Source organism: Hordeum vulgare, chromosome 3H (assembly GCF_904849725.1).
Source record: "Hordeum vulgare subsp. vulgare chromosome 3H, MorexV3_pseudomolecules_assembly, whole genome shotgun sequence".
NCBI lineage: Eukaryota > Viridiplantae > Streptophyta > Magnoliopsida > Poales > Poaceae > Hordeum > Hordeum vulgare.
Genome location: NC_058520.1, coordinates 1,874,283 through 1,888,986, shown reverse-complemented (window position 1 = coordinate 1,888,986; position 14,704 = coordinate 1,874,283). Strand labels below are relative to the sequence as shown.

The 14,704-nt window shown below is 46.1% G+C and overlaps 1 protein-coding gene across 1 annotated transcript; it reads right to left on the bottom strand.

Annotated features, from left to right (window-relative positions):
• Positions 1 to 10,163: 10,163 nt before the first annotated feature.
• LOC123439097 (beta-glucosidase 26-like) lies at positions 10,164 to 14,136 on the bottom strand. Its single transcript, XM_045115844.1, has 11 exons — positions 13,769 to 14,136; positions 13,561 to 13,619; positions 13,382 to 13,457; positions 13,218 to 13,289; positions 13,019 to 13,106; positions 12,678 to 12,921; positions 12,439 to 12,554; positions 12,035 to 12,252; positions 11,914 to 11,945; positions 10,737 to 10,839; positions 10,164 to 10,630 (listed from the first exon to the last, which is right to left on the bottom strand). Exons 1-11 carry the CDS (start codon positions 14,001 to 14,003, stop codon positions 10,350 to 10,352), a joined length of 1,524 nt encoding a protein of 507 aa, XP_044971779.1. The 5' UTR covers positions 14,004 to 14,136; the 3' UTR covers positions 10,164 to 10,349.
• Positions 14,137 to 14,704: the final 568 nt, after the last annotated feature.

Genomic DNA, 14,704 nt, shown 5'->3' with positions numbered 1-14,704 from the left:
TCGCACCATTTCTAATAGAGTACGATTACGACGTTCGGACACACCATTACGCTGTGGTGTTCCAGGCGGTGTTAACTGTGAAACAATTCCACATTGTCTTAAGTGAGTACCAAACTCGAAACTCAGATATTCACCCCCACGATCAGACCGTAGGAACTTGATCTTCTTGTTATGATGATTTTCCACTTCACTCTGAAATTGCTTGAACTTTTCAAATGTTTCAGACTTGTGCTTCATCAAGTAGACATAACCATATCTACTCAAATCGTCAGTGAAGGTGAGAAAATAACGATATCCGCCCCGTGCCTCCACGCTCATCAGACCACACACATCGGTATGTATGATTTCCAACAAGTCACTTGCACGCTCCATTGTTCCGGAGAACGGAGTTTTAGTCATCTTGCCCATGAGGCATGGTTCGCACGTGTCAAGTGAATCAAAGTCAAGTGACTCCAAAAGTCCATCAACATGGAGTTTCTTCATGCGCTTTACACCAATATGACCTAAGCGGCAGTGCCACAAAAACATGGCGCTATCATTGTTAACTCTAACTCTTTTGGTCTCAATGTTATGTATATGCGTATCGCTATCAAGATTCAATATGAACAATCCTCTCACATTAGGTGCATGACCATAAAAGATGTTACTCATAGAAATAGAACAACCATTATTCTCTAACTTAAAAGAGTAACCGCCTTGCAATAAACAAGATCCAGATATAATGTTCATGCTCAACGCAGGCACTAAATAACAATGATTTAAGTTCATCACTAATCCTGATGGTAACTGAAGTGAAACTGTGCCGACGGTGATTGCATCAACCTTGGAACCATTTCCTACGCGTATCGTCACTTCATCTTTCGCCAGCCTTCGTCTATTCCGCAGTTCCTGTTTCAAGTTGCAAATATGAGCAACAGAACCGGTATCGAATACCCAGGCACTACTACGAGAGCCGGTTAAGTACACATCAATAACATGTATATCAAATATACCTGATTTTTCCTTGGCCGCCTTCTTATCTGCCAGATACTTGGGGCAATTGCGCTTCCAGTGACCCATACCCTTGCAATAGTAACACTCCGTTTCAGGCTTAGGTCCAGCTTTGGGTTTCTTCGTCGGATTGGCAACAGGCTTGCCGCTCTTCTTCGAATTACCCTTCTTGCCTTTGTCGTTTCTCTTGAAACTAGTGGTCTTATTCACCATCAACACTTGATGCTCTTTACGGAGTTCAGACTCTGCGACTTTCAGCATCGCAAACAACTCGCCGGGAGACTTGTTCATCCCTTGCATGTTGTAGTTCAACACAAAGCCTTTATAGCTTGGCGGCAGTGATTGAAGGATTCTGTCAGTGATAGCCTCTTGCGGGAGTTCAATCCCCAGCTCAGCTAGACAGTTTGAGCACCCAGACATTGAGCACATGTTCACTGACAGACGAGTTTTCCTCCATCTTGCAAGCATAGAATTTATCGGAGGTCTCATACCTCTCGATCCGGGCGTTCTTCTGAAAGATAAACTTCAACTCCTGGAACATCTCAAATGCTCCATGACGCTCAAAGAGACGTTGAAGTCCCGGTTCTAAGCCATACAAGACTGCACATTGAACTATCGAGTAGTCCTCCTTACGTGCTAACCAAGCGTTCTTAACATCCTGATCAGCCGTAGCGGGTGGTTCATCTCCTAGCGCAGCATTAAGGACATAATCCTTCTTCCCAGCTTGTAAGATTAGCTTAAGATTACGAGCCCAGTCTACAAAGTTGCTTGCATCATCTTTCAACTTAGCTTTCTCTAGGAATGTATTAAAATTCAGGATGACTGTAGCGTGAGCCATGATCTACAACACAAATATATTCAAAGTGGACTTAGACTATGTTCAAGATAATTAGAGTTTAACTTTAATCAAATTATTCGCTAACATCCCACTCAAAAAGTACATCTCTCTAGTCATTTGAGTGGTTCATGATCCACTTATACTAGCTCAAGTCCGATCATCACGTGAGTTGAGTATAGTTTCAGTGGTAAGCATCCCTATGCTAATCATATCATCTATATGATTCATGATCGACCTTTCGGTCTCATGTGTTCCAAGGCCATGTCTGCACATGCTAGGCTTGTCAAGCTTAACCCGAGTGTTCCGCGTGCGCAACTGTTTTGCACCCATTGTATGTGAACGTTGAGTCTATCACACCCGATCATCACGTGGTGTCTCGAAACGACGAACTGTAGCAACGGTGCACAGTCGGGGAGAACACAATTTTGTCTTGAAATGTTAGTGAGAGATCACCTCATAATGCTACCGTCGTTCTAAGCAAAATAAGGTGCATAAAAGGATTAACATCACATGCAATTCATAAGTGACATGATATGGCCATCATCACGTGCTTCTTGATCTCCATCACCAAAGCACCGGCACGATCTTCTTGTCACCGGCGCCACACCATGATCTCCATCAACGTGTTGCCATCGGGGTTGTCGTGCTACTCATGCTATTAGTACTAAAGCTACATCCTAGCAAAATAGTAAACGCATCTGCAAGCACAAACGTTAGTATAAAGACAACCCTATGGCTCCTGCCGGTTGCCGTACCATCGACGTGCAAGTCGATATTTACTATTACAACATGATCATCTCATACATCCAATATATCACATCACATCGTTGGCCATATCACATCACAAGCATACCCTGCAAAAACAAGTTAGACGTCCTCTAATTTTGTTGTTGCATGTTTTACGTGGTGACCATGGGTATCTAGTAGGATCGCATCTTACTTACGCAAACACCACAACTGAGATATATGAGTTGCTATTTAACATCATCCAAGGACCTCCTCGGTCAAATCCGATTCAACTAAAGTTGGAGAAACCGACACTTGCCAGTCATCTTTGAGCAACGGGGTTACTCGTAGCGATGAAACCAGTCTCTCGTAAGCGTACGAGTAATGTCGGTCCAAGCCGCTTCAATCCAACAATACCGTGGAATCAAGAAAATACTAAGGAGGGCAGCAAAACGCACATCACCACCCACAAAAACTTTTGTGTTCAACTCGAGAAGACATCTACGCATGAACCTAGCTCATGATGCCACTTTTGGGGAACGTCGCATGGGAAACAAAAAATTTCCTACGCGCACGAAGACCTATCATGGTGATGTCCATCTACGAGAGGGGATGAGTGATCTACGTACCCTTGTAGATCATACAGCAGAAGCGTTAGTGAACGCGGTTGATGTAGTGGAACGTCCTCACGTCCCTCGATCCGCCCCGCGAACAATCCCGTGATCATTCCCACGATCTAGTATCGAACGGACGACACCTCCGCGTTCAGCACACGTACAGCTCGACGATGATCTCGGCCTTCTTGATCCAGCAAGAGAGACGGAGAGGTAGAAGAGTTCTCCGGCAGCGTGACGGCGCTCCGGAGGTTGGTGATGACCTTGTCTCAGCAGGCCTCCGCCCGAGCTCCGCAGAAACGCGATCTAGAGGAAAAACCGTGGAGGTATGTGGTCGGGCTACCGTGGAAAAGTCGTCACAAATCAGCCCTAAAACCTCCGTATATATAGGTGGGAGGGAGGGGACCTTGCCTTGGGGCTCAAGGAGCCCCAAGGGGGTCGGCCGAGTCCAAGGGGGAAGGCTCCCCCCCCCAAACCGAGTTGGACTTGGTTTGGTGGGTGGGAGTCCTTCCTTCCCTTCCCACCTCCTCTTTTTTTTCTTTTCTCTTTGATTTTCTTTCCTAGGCGCATAGGGCCCTTTTGGGCTATCCCACCAGCCCACTAAGGGCTGGTGTGCCACCCTCAAGGTCCATGGGCTTCCCCGGGATAGGTTGCCCCCCCCCGGTGAACTCCCGGAACCCATTCGTCATTCCCGGTACATTCCCGGTAACTCCGAAAACCTTCCGGTAATCAAATGAGGTCATCCTATATATCAATCTTCGTTTCCGGACCATTCCGGAAACCCTCGTGACGTCCGTGATCTCATCCGGGACTCCGAACAACATTCGGTAACCAACCATATAACTCAAATACGCATAAAACAACGTCAAACCTTAAGTGTGCAGACCCTGCGGGTTCGAGAACTATGTAGACATGACCCGAGAGACTACTCGGTCAATATCCAATAGCGGGACCTGGATGCCCATATTGGATCCTACATATTCTACGAAGATCTTATCGTTTGAACCTCAGTGCCAAGGATTCATATAATCCAGTATGTCATTCCCTTTGTCCTTCGGTATGTTACTTGCCCGAGATTCGATCGTCAGTATCCTCATACCTATTTCAATCTCGTTCACCGGCAAGTCTCTTTACTCGTTCCGTAATACAAGATCCCGCAACTTTCACTAAGTCACATTGCTTGCAAGGCTTGTGTGTGATGTTGTATTATCGAGTGGGTCCCGAGATACCTCTCCGTCACACGGAGTGACAAATCCCAGTCTTGATCCATACTAACTCAACTGACACCTTCGGAGATACCTGTAGAGCATCTTTATAGTCACCCAGTTACGTTGCGACGTTTGATACACACAAGGCATTCCTCCGATGTCAGTGAGTTATATGATCTCATGGTCATAGGAATAAATACTTGACACGCAGAAAACAGTAGCAACAAAATGACACGATCAACATGCTACGTCTATTAGTTTGGGTCTAGTCCATCACGTGATTCTCCTAATGACGTGATCCAGTTATCAAGCAACAACACTTTGTTCATAATCAGAAGACACTGACTATCTTTGATCAACTGGCTAGCCAACTAGAGGCTTGCTAGGGACGGTGTTTTGTCTATGTATCCACACATGTAAATGAGTCTTCATTCAATACAATTATAGCATGGATAATAAACGATTATCTAGATACAGGAATTATAATAATAACTATATTTATTATTGCCTCTAGGGCATAATTCCAACACCCCTGACATGTTGGGGATGCACCATTTTATTAGTTATTCACAAAGGCCTTACAAAATAATATATCAGTATGTCTGAAGCCACCATCTAGACAACACAACCATCGGTACTCCCGTTCCATTGATGGAGGCGTGCAAAATGTCCGGGCCTAATACCAAACACACATCGCATCAAAACCAAACATCTAAAGTCGGATGCTCCAGCCAAGCCACAAAGTCCGAACTGGGTCACAAACCGGCCCGGCACACTCTGAGAGGCCGCTCCGCCGTCTTCCACTGATGCATCTCCAGAACAGGTACTAGTGCACCAACCTTGCCAGGCCAGTCATCGACACCACCATGGCGTCATACAACACTACCATCTTGCATGTATCCATGCACACGCATCCGTCGCCAAAACTCCGCAGCGCCATGCCGTCGGGATCCGTCGTCGGCCTTGCGGTAGATGTAAGACTGCTCCTCCTCTTGTCCCATCCAGCAAACACTTGCTCCAAAATGATGCCCACAAGAGGGAAAGCGACAACGCAGCCTCTAGTTGCTAAGGACCAGAAATGCCGGAGCGCCGCCCCCACCCGTCATGACGCCCGACCCAACGCCACGCTCCGACCCGGGGGCGCCGACCCGTGCCAGCACCGCTCGAGCTGGAGGACCCAAAGTCCCCGCCACCGTCGGTGAAGGCAAGGCTTCGCCTGGCCGCGCCCTTGGGCGGCGGCGAGGGGGGAGGAGTAGTGAGGAGGCCGGACGAATGGATCTGGGGCTGCCTCCCGGCCGCCCGTGGGAGGGACTCGGGAGTTCTTTTGCAAGACACTACGTAAAGCAAGGGGAATATTGATTGAGTCACTTAGATGTGCACATCTAGCTTTTTAGAGCATTTGAAATGAGCTAAACTAATACTGAGAGATGAGGATGAAGTTGCTAGCCTTTTTAGAACACTTGGAAAGTTGGTGCACCGTCAAACCAAGACAAATTTTGAAGGAATTGGAGCTTGGATAGGAGAGAAAACTTAAATGTGGATCAGGCATTTCATCGAAGACCTTATGTGCACAGGAGGTGAGAACAAAGTAACACACACCTTCACACGCTGGCCGGCCAAAAAACACAGGAGTGAGCGGGCAGAGATAAGCATATATATAGGCATCCTTTTAGTCCCGGTTGGTGTCTAGAACTGGGACTGATGAATGATCTTTAGTCCCGGTTCCACACACAAACTGGGACTAAAGGACTTGCGCCAGGAGCCAGGCCCTTTATGTTGGGTAACGTAGCAAATTCAAAAAAATTCCTACGTCATACAAGGATCTATCTATGGAGAAACCAGCAACGAGCAAAGAGAAGCGCATCTTCATACCTTTCAAGATCGCTAAGCGGAAGCATTACTATGAACGCGGTTGATGGAGTCGTACTCGCAGCGATTCAGATCGCGGTGGATTCCAATCAATGTGACGAATCACTACACCTCCGCGTTCAACACACGTGCAGCCCGGTGACGTCTCCAACACCTTGAACCATCAAGGGGGAAGGAGAAGTTGAGGGAGAGAGCTCCGGCAGCACGACGGCGTGGTGGCAGTGGAGCTATGCTACTTCCCAGTCACGTCATCAGAAATTGGCTAGTTGACTTGATATTGCGTTGGTTTTTCCCTTGAAGAGGACAGGGTGATGTAGCATAGCAACAACAAGTATTTTCCTCAGTTTGAGAACCAAGGTATCGATCCAGTAGGAGCTCCAAGATGAAGCGCCAAGTTACTTGCACAAAAAACAACAACTTGCACCCAACGCGACAAAGGGGTTGTCAATCCCTTCACGATTGTTTGCAAAAGTGAGATCTGACAGAGAAAGTAATATAGATCTGAAAACAGTGGATGGAAAATAGACCCGGGGGCCATAGTGTTCACTATAGGCTTCTCTCATAAAAGCAAATATCACGGCAGGTAAACAAATTACTGTCGAGCAATTGATAGAATCGCGCAAAGTCATAAAGTTATCTAAGGCAATGATCATGCATATAGGCATCACGTCCGACACAAGTGGACCAATACTGTCAGCATCTACTTCTTATTACTCCACACATCGACCGCTATCCAACATGCATCTAGTGTATTAAGTTCATGAAAACAGAGTAAAGCCTTAAGCAAGATGACATGATGTAGAGGGATAAACTCAAACCAATGATGAAAACCCCATCTTTTACCCTTGATGGCAACAACACGATACGTGCCTCGCTACCCCTTCTGTCACTGGGTGAGGTCACCGCATGGTATGAACCCAAAACCAAACACTTCTCCCATTGCAAGAATCATAGATCAAGTTGGCCAAACAAAACCGATAACTCGAAGAGAATTACAAGGATATGAAATCATGGATAAAAGAGATCAGCAAAGACTCAAATATATATCATAGATAATCTGATCATGAATCCACAATTCATCGGATCTCTACAAACACACCGCAAAGAAGAATTACATCGGATAGATCTCCATGAAGATCATGGAGAACTATATATTGAAGATCCAAGAGAGAGAAGAAGCCATCTAGCTACTAGCTATGGACCCGAAGGTCTGTGGTGAACTACTCACGCATCATCGAAAGGGAAATGGTGTTGATGTAGAAGCCCTCCATCTCCGGATCCCTCTCCAGCAGAGTACCGGAACGGTCTCCAGATGGGATCTCGCGGAAGCAGAGGCTTGCAGCGGCGGAAAAGTAAACGCGGCTCTCTTTTCTTCCGTGGCACGATTTATCAGAATTTATAGGCGGAGGAAGTAGGGCACCGGAGCCACGTGGGGCCCACGAGCCCCTACGGCGCGGCCAGGGGGGCGCCCTCGTGGCTCGTGGCCTCCCACGTGCCCCATTGCCTTGGTTCTCAAGTCTCGTGTTCGTCATATTTTCGGAAAAAAATCATGGCGAAAGTTTTATTCCGTTTGTACTCCATTTGATATTCCTATCTGCAAGAGGTCAAAAACAAGGAAAAAACGGGAACTGGCACTGGACACTGAGTTAATAAATTAGTCCCAAAAAGATATAAAACATCATATAAATGCATAGGGAACATCCAAAGTTGATACTAAAACAGCATGGAACACTCAAAAATTATAGATACGTTGGAGACGTATCAAGCATCCTCAAGCTTAACTCCTGCTCGTCCTCGAGTAGGGAAGTGATAAAGACCAAATTTTTGAGGTGGAATGCTACCTAGCATATTTTGTTGTTTGTAACTCCTTCATTGTGGCATGAATGTTCAGATCTATAAGATTCCAAACCATAGTTCAATGTTGACATGAAAACAATAATACTTCAAGCATGCTAGCAAAGTAATCATGAACTTTCGAAATAACAAGGCCAAAAGAAAGTTATCCCTACAAAATCATATAGTCTGGCTATGCTCTATCATCCTTGCACAACGAATTTAAATCATTCACAACCTCGGTATTGGCCAAGTAATTGTTTTCACACATTTACTTTCTCAAACTTGTTTAACTCTCACGCAATACATGAGCGTGAGCCATGGTTATAGCACTATAGGTGGAGTGGAATATGGTAGAGGTTGTGAGGCAAAAATGAAGAAGATGGTCACATTGACTAGGCATATCAATGAGTTATGGAGATGCTCATCAATAGATATCAATGTGAATGAGTAGGGATTGCCATGTAATGGATGCACTTGAGCTCATAAGTGTATGAAAGCTCACAAAGAAAACTAGTGGGTGTGCACCCAACTTGCTTGCTCACGAAGACCTAGGGCAATTTTTGAGGAAGCCCATCATTGGAATATACAAGCCAAGTTATAATTTACCACTAGTAAATGGAAGTGACAATATAGGAGACTCTCCATCATGAAGATCATGGTGCTATTTGAAGCACAAGTGTGGAAAAAGGCCCTTTTTCTACTAGTGATGGGCCTCACCATTAGACTTCCTACTCTGATGAATAAATTTTATATCCTGAAAAATAACTACCCAGATTCTTGATATCAAGAAGAATGGCAACAAAACAACAGGGGACCTCCTTATCGATGTTAGAGACAACTTCCAAGCAATCAGATGCAATGCACACAGATTGTGTGTTGAGGTCTTTTGTGAGCGCAAGTGCCTCGAGGCACGCCTCTGCCTGAAGAATTGTCGGATCCTGGAGCCCTTCGTAGATGACCGCCGAGGCACCAAGATATCCCGCCTCCTTGTTCCTACACACCGCAGCTGACGCCCCTCGGTCGCCAATCTTGGAGAAGCCTCCATCAGCGTTGATCTTTGTTGCATGCTCCACCAGCGGACACCACTTTGGTAGCTGCTGCACACGGGTAAGATCATGCATATCCCTTGGAAGCATCCGACGCTCCTTTGCATGATTCAGTGGTGGGGGAATCATCTCCAGCTCAGCCAGGAACTTGTTAATGAACATACGTGTGCTTAACGGGCTCTGAAATAGTTCGTCGAATGCTGCTTTCCGACGTGCCCACCAAATGGTCCACATCGTCACAAGGACTCTCGCAAGGGACGGCGAGGAAAGCGTGTCCACCAGCCATAGCATCCAAAGCTTCGCATCTTCAGTCCGGTATTAGAAGGTGGGGTGCTCACAGGCCGTACATTGCTGCATTAGTGGGCCCATGTTCAGATATAACTATTTTCAGGGATCTGGCTCTGCCGGGCGCTGCAAACAAATTCTATTTATGCATGGTGTATTGGTTAGCCTGCCTAACTAGGGATGCAAATTGGTGACCTTTATGGTACCCTCTAACTCTAAGACTTCATTTAATTGAACTAAATAGAGTTAGAGGGTACCCAATTACCCGTTTGCTCCCACTATGCATAACCATTTTTCTTGAGTAGTCGTGGCTGATTTAGCCTACTGTAGAAACTGGCTTGGTAGCTCGACAATTTGTGAGAGGCCTAATGTCAGTCAAAAAGTTGATTAAGAAAATATGTAGTTTTTGATAAATAAGATAATTTGTTACCATGATATAAAATTTACTGGAAATGGTATTTCAATTTAGCATTGAAAAGAAATTACAGTGCCCTTCTAATTATCACTAGGTATGGCCATAACAAACAAAGAAATCCAGAATTTGGTTCGCTAGAAGCTTAGCTAACATCTGAAGGACGTGTAATCAAATATAAGGAGCTCAGTTTTGAGGCACTAATTTGCATCCAGTGAATTTCTCAACTGGCTTTCCTCTGTGAGGTCATGTGTATGTTGTTCAAATGGTGCCATTTGATATTATGATAGTCAATTATGTCATGTGCTTCAGTGCACTTAAACTGGTCTATCTGTAGTGTTTTGACTTCAAACATATCTCATTGTTTCTGGTTTGTATTATAAGAAGGGGCAAAGTTACTGTCTCAATGTTTGTCATATCCAGTATCTTGAAGCTAAATTTGAGGTGCAATGATAAACAAATGCTACACTATGCATATTCTGAAAGCTGAAGCATTTGATCCACCCGGGGATCTTGTTTGCAGTCTTAGCTCCTCTTCTTCTCAGTGAGCATGTTCTTGAACCATAATGCTGAGTCCTTAGGGTACCTCTTCAGAGTCTTGTAGTCCACATAGACTATACCGAAACGGGCAGTGTAACCGAGCCTCCACTCGAAGTTGTCAAGCAGAGACCAAGCAAAATACCCGATCACCCGAGCGCCATCATCTATCGCCTTCTTGAGCTCAGTTATGTAGTCTCTGTAGTATCGGACTCTGACTGTGTCCTGCACACCGTCAGTGATGCTGACGTTTCCAGGTTGGTCCATCCCTGTCAGATCAAAAAATTGATCATTCATGTCATTATGACAATGATAAGTAGTAGGAGTAAGAAAAATAACCGGAAGAAACAATTGTCATTCGAGATGTTGAAGTACCGTTTTCAGCAAGGATCATTGTTGGATTTCCATATCTTTCTTTAACATAGGTCACAGCCTTGTTGATTCCCCATGGTACAATGTAAAGCCAATAGGAGTTTGCCTGCATAGACTCAACCAATTTATTACAGTTACAACGTTCTACAGAAAATCTACACTTATCCATCTACGTGTTGGTTGGATGGTGGCGGTGGCGGCGCTCCATCTAGCGAGGGGTGGCGGCTGCTTGCATTGCCTGGCATCGAGGGATGCGGATCTGGTGTCCTGCCCAGATCTTTCATGGTTTGACCTTGGTCGGCCAGTGGCACGAGGAGGATCGGTGAGGGGCGGCTGGAGGCCCCTTGCCAGTGTGCCGACGCCGACCCTCGTCTACACGGCGAGGCCCCCTCGGTTCCACCCATCTGGGAGATCGGGGGGACACGACTTCTGATGAAAACCGCGCTGACTTTGGTCATGGCGGACGATGGCGGTGTCTAGGACGTCGTTACCATCTCGAGGCATCGTTGTTGCAGGTCGTGGCACCCCACTCGTGATGCTTCGATGAAAACCCTAGATCTGGATCTACCGGATCAGACGATGATGGCATCTTCGATGTCGAAGGCACCATTTTGGAGTACATGCTGGTTGGATGGGACAAGAGGAGGAGTGGTGTTTGATATACTGCAAGCCCTACGGTGGATCTCGGTGCCATGGTGCTATGGAGGATCGGCAACGGGTGTGTGTGGACGAATACATATGCAGGATGGTGGCATTTTCTGGCGTCGTGGTGACGTCGACAGCAGACCTCACAAGGTCGATGCGACTGTTCTGGCTCTGGGAGATGGACCAGAGGAAGATGGTGGCCGCAGCCTGTTAGAGTGTGCTGGACTGGTATGGGACCCAGTCCTGGTGTGTGGCCGGGCCGGAGCATCCGGCTATAGATGTTAGGATTTGGTGCGATGTCTGTTTGGAATTTGGCCCGAATATTTGGCATACCTTCATCAAGGGATAGGAGTAGCAAGAGGTGTTGCCTAGACGATGGCTTTAGGCTTACTGATGTATTACTTTGTATGGTTTCTATGAATAATTAATAAAATGGCTGCATGCATCGTCCAGATGCAAAGGCCGGAGGTATATCCTTCTTTTTCTAAAAAAACCTACGTGCAAGGTATAGAGAGTAATCTAGAACTGCACTTACATGGGCTCCAATAGGCACGCCATTACGTTCATCTGCAAAGACAGATACACATCACGACGGTCTAAGAATGTGAGGTATTTGGCATAGCAGAAGGAGTTGGCCTGAAGGAGACAGATCTTACAGATAAATTCAACATGCCAATCATCTTGGTAACTGACAGGCGTCAGGTTCCAAGTCCCAGTGTCCTTCATGTAGAAAGAAGTGTATTGGTTGATACCAACATAGTCAATGGATCCTTTTATCATTGTGGACTCGTCGGCACTGAAGCGTGGCAACCTCTCCTTGACAATCTCGAGCATCGTGAATGGGTAGCGACCATGTATGATGGGGTCAAGGAACCTACAAGCACATTTGTACTGTTTCAGTCTGCTTCCCTCCAAACAAAGTTGGTGCTGCTTTGTAATACAAAGCGGGGAAAACCCTTTTTCATCAATAAAGTTGGTAACAGTTGGTTGGTAGACATGTGCCGCAATCTGAACTTGTGAAGTAAAATTTTATCATGGGGTAAATTGGTTCAGGGTTTACCATCCAAGGTGGAAATCCCTTGCCCTCTGTGCTGCAGCTTGATCAGCATTGTTGTTGCTCAATGGCTCGTACCATACAAAATCCAAGAGAATTCCAATCCTCCCCTTTTGGTGAGGCTGTAAAATAGAATAGAATGGAACACACTTCACATATTCCTTCTTGGGCACACTACCATTGAATATGTGATTCTTCAAGTGAGAAATGAATAATCGAAGGTAACCTTCAGTCGGTTTGTATACCTGATACTTCTCGCGGTATCGCCGCACCGCCGCAGCATGTGACAGGATGAGATTGTGCGCGACAAGGTACGGCTCTGTCCTGGAGTCGCCTCCTGCAGAGCAGTGAGAACACCTCCCCGGTGCATGGAGGCCATTGTCATACCCGAGAGCAGCGACGCACCTCGGCTCATTGAAGGTAAACCAATTCTTCACCCTGTCTCCGAACACCTTGAAACAGAAATCGGCATAGTCTGCAAACGCGCCCCTTTTGTAAAAAGGGGAAAAGTAGGGCGTATCAATGACACATGCTTACATTCAACTTTGAAATGTGGAAATAATCATTAGCTATTTGAAATGCTTACACTATCTTTGGGCTTAACCAGCCAAGGTACCTCTGATGGAGTGCCAGCGGGAGGTCATAGTGATAGAGGTTTGCATATGGAATGATGCCTAATCCACCATTAATTATAAGGGTTAAATAAACTAGAAATCTGGACCCTGGTGGTGCTACTTAAGAGCTTCTTGCATGTCTAGCTAGCTAGGTGTAGCAATTCCAGTTACCTTGCTGAAGCATGTAATCTATGAGCCTGTTGTAGTAATCCACTCCTTCCCAGTTCACCTTCCCAGTCCCATCTATAAGTGAATTTTATACACAACTCACTACTGGAATTTGAAATTTGAAACTGCTGCAACTGGAGGCGAGATCATGCCACATATATATATACCTGGGAAAATCCTCGACCAAGAGATGGAAAACCGATATGCGTCGAAGCCCATGCTCTTCATTATGTCCACATCCTCCTACACATCATAATAGACCTTTGTGAAGCATGCATCAGGGCACACTAAAGAAACACCAGCCGAAACGCAGCAATCAGGATGACTAATCATTGAGTGTACACACCTTGTACCTATGGTACTCATCGACCGCCACATCGGCGGTGCCGTTGCCGGCGATCGTCCCTGTCCTCCCAACAACACCACCCGTTTATTTAGATCCAAGATGCAGACATGTACAACTATCAAACTATGCATGTAGCAGTAGCACCACTACAACTCGTTCAGTGGAGGACACAAAACAAAATGAACCAAATCGATGGTAATGTTTTTACCTGGTATCTTTATGAAGGCGTCCCAGATGCTTGGCCCTCGCCCTCCTTGCTCCGCCATCCCCTCCACCTGGTACGCGGACGCGGCCGTCCCGAACACAAACCCCTTTGGGAAGCCCTGTCGGCTCAGCCCGCCGGCGTCGTGGATCTCCGGGTTCAGCCGGTGGCATCGCGCCAACGGCAGCACCACATGAGCAGCTACCCCTAGTATCAATAGCAGCGCCGACGTGGGCTTCATTGTGTGTGTGAGCGAGGAACGGGGATCAAGCTGTGGTCTGCGGGGCTAAATAATAGCTGTGGTTTGTGTGTGTGACTCAATTAACAGTACTACTCCCTCCCTCCGTTCCAAAAATAAACGACACAACTTTGTACTAAAAGTTAATACAAAGTTGAGTCATTTATTATGAGACAGATGAATACTTAGTTCATCGAGTAACTAGGGAACAAACAAGTTTGGAAGATATGATATGGGCGCGTGTGGTCGAGTGCTGCTAGGAGGGTCCTCCGGCAGCCGCATGTGCGATGGAACAGGATCAAATTTAGTATGCAAAAGTCTGTCCAAATCACATGCTTGAATTAAGGAGCATGACCTCTGGTGGCGACAGGTGAAGTAAGACATGCTCGAATTAAGGAGGTTGATTGATGAGATTTGGTCGTCCCGTCCATGGGATTGAGGGAGTTGTTAGACGTGCTTATTTGTTTTCCCATGATATCTGGGAAAAGTAATAATCGCATGCATGTTCAAACTAAGGAGGGCCCAAAGATTAGATTTTTCCCCGTTCGAGAGGCGCACGTGGTTTGATTTTTTTTTCGAGAAGGAGGCATCGCCCCGGCCTCTGCATCAACTGATGCATGCAGCCATTTATTAAGTACTGAAATAATCCAACATAAGTACAAAGTAGATCGAAAAACTGCGAAAAGACATTACAAGGCGACCAA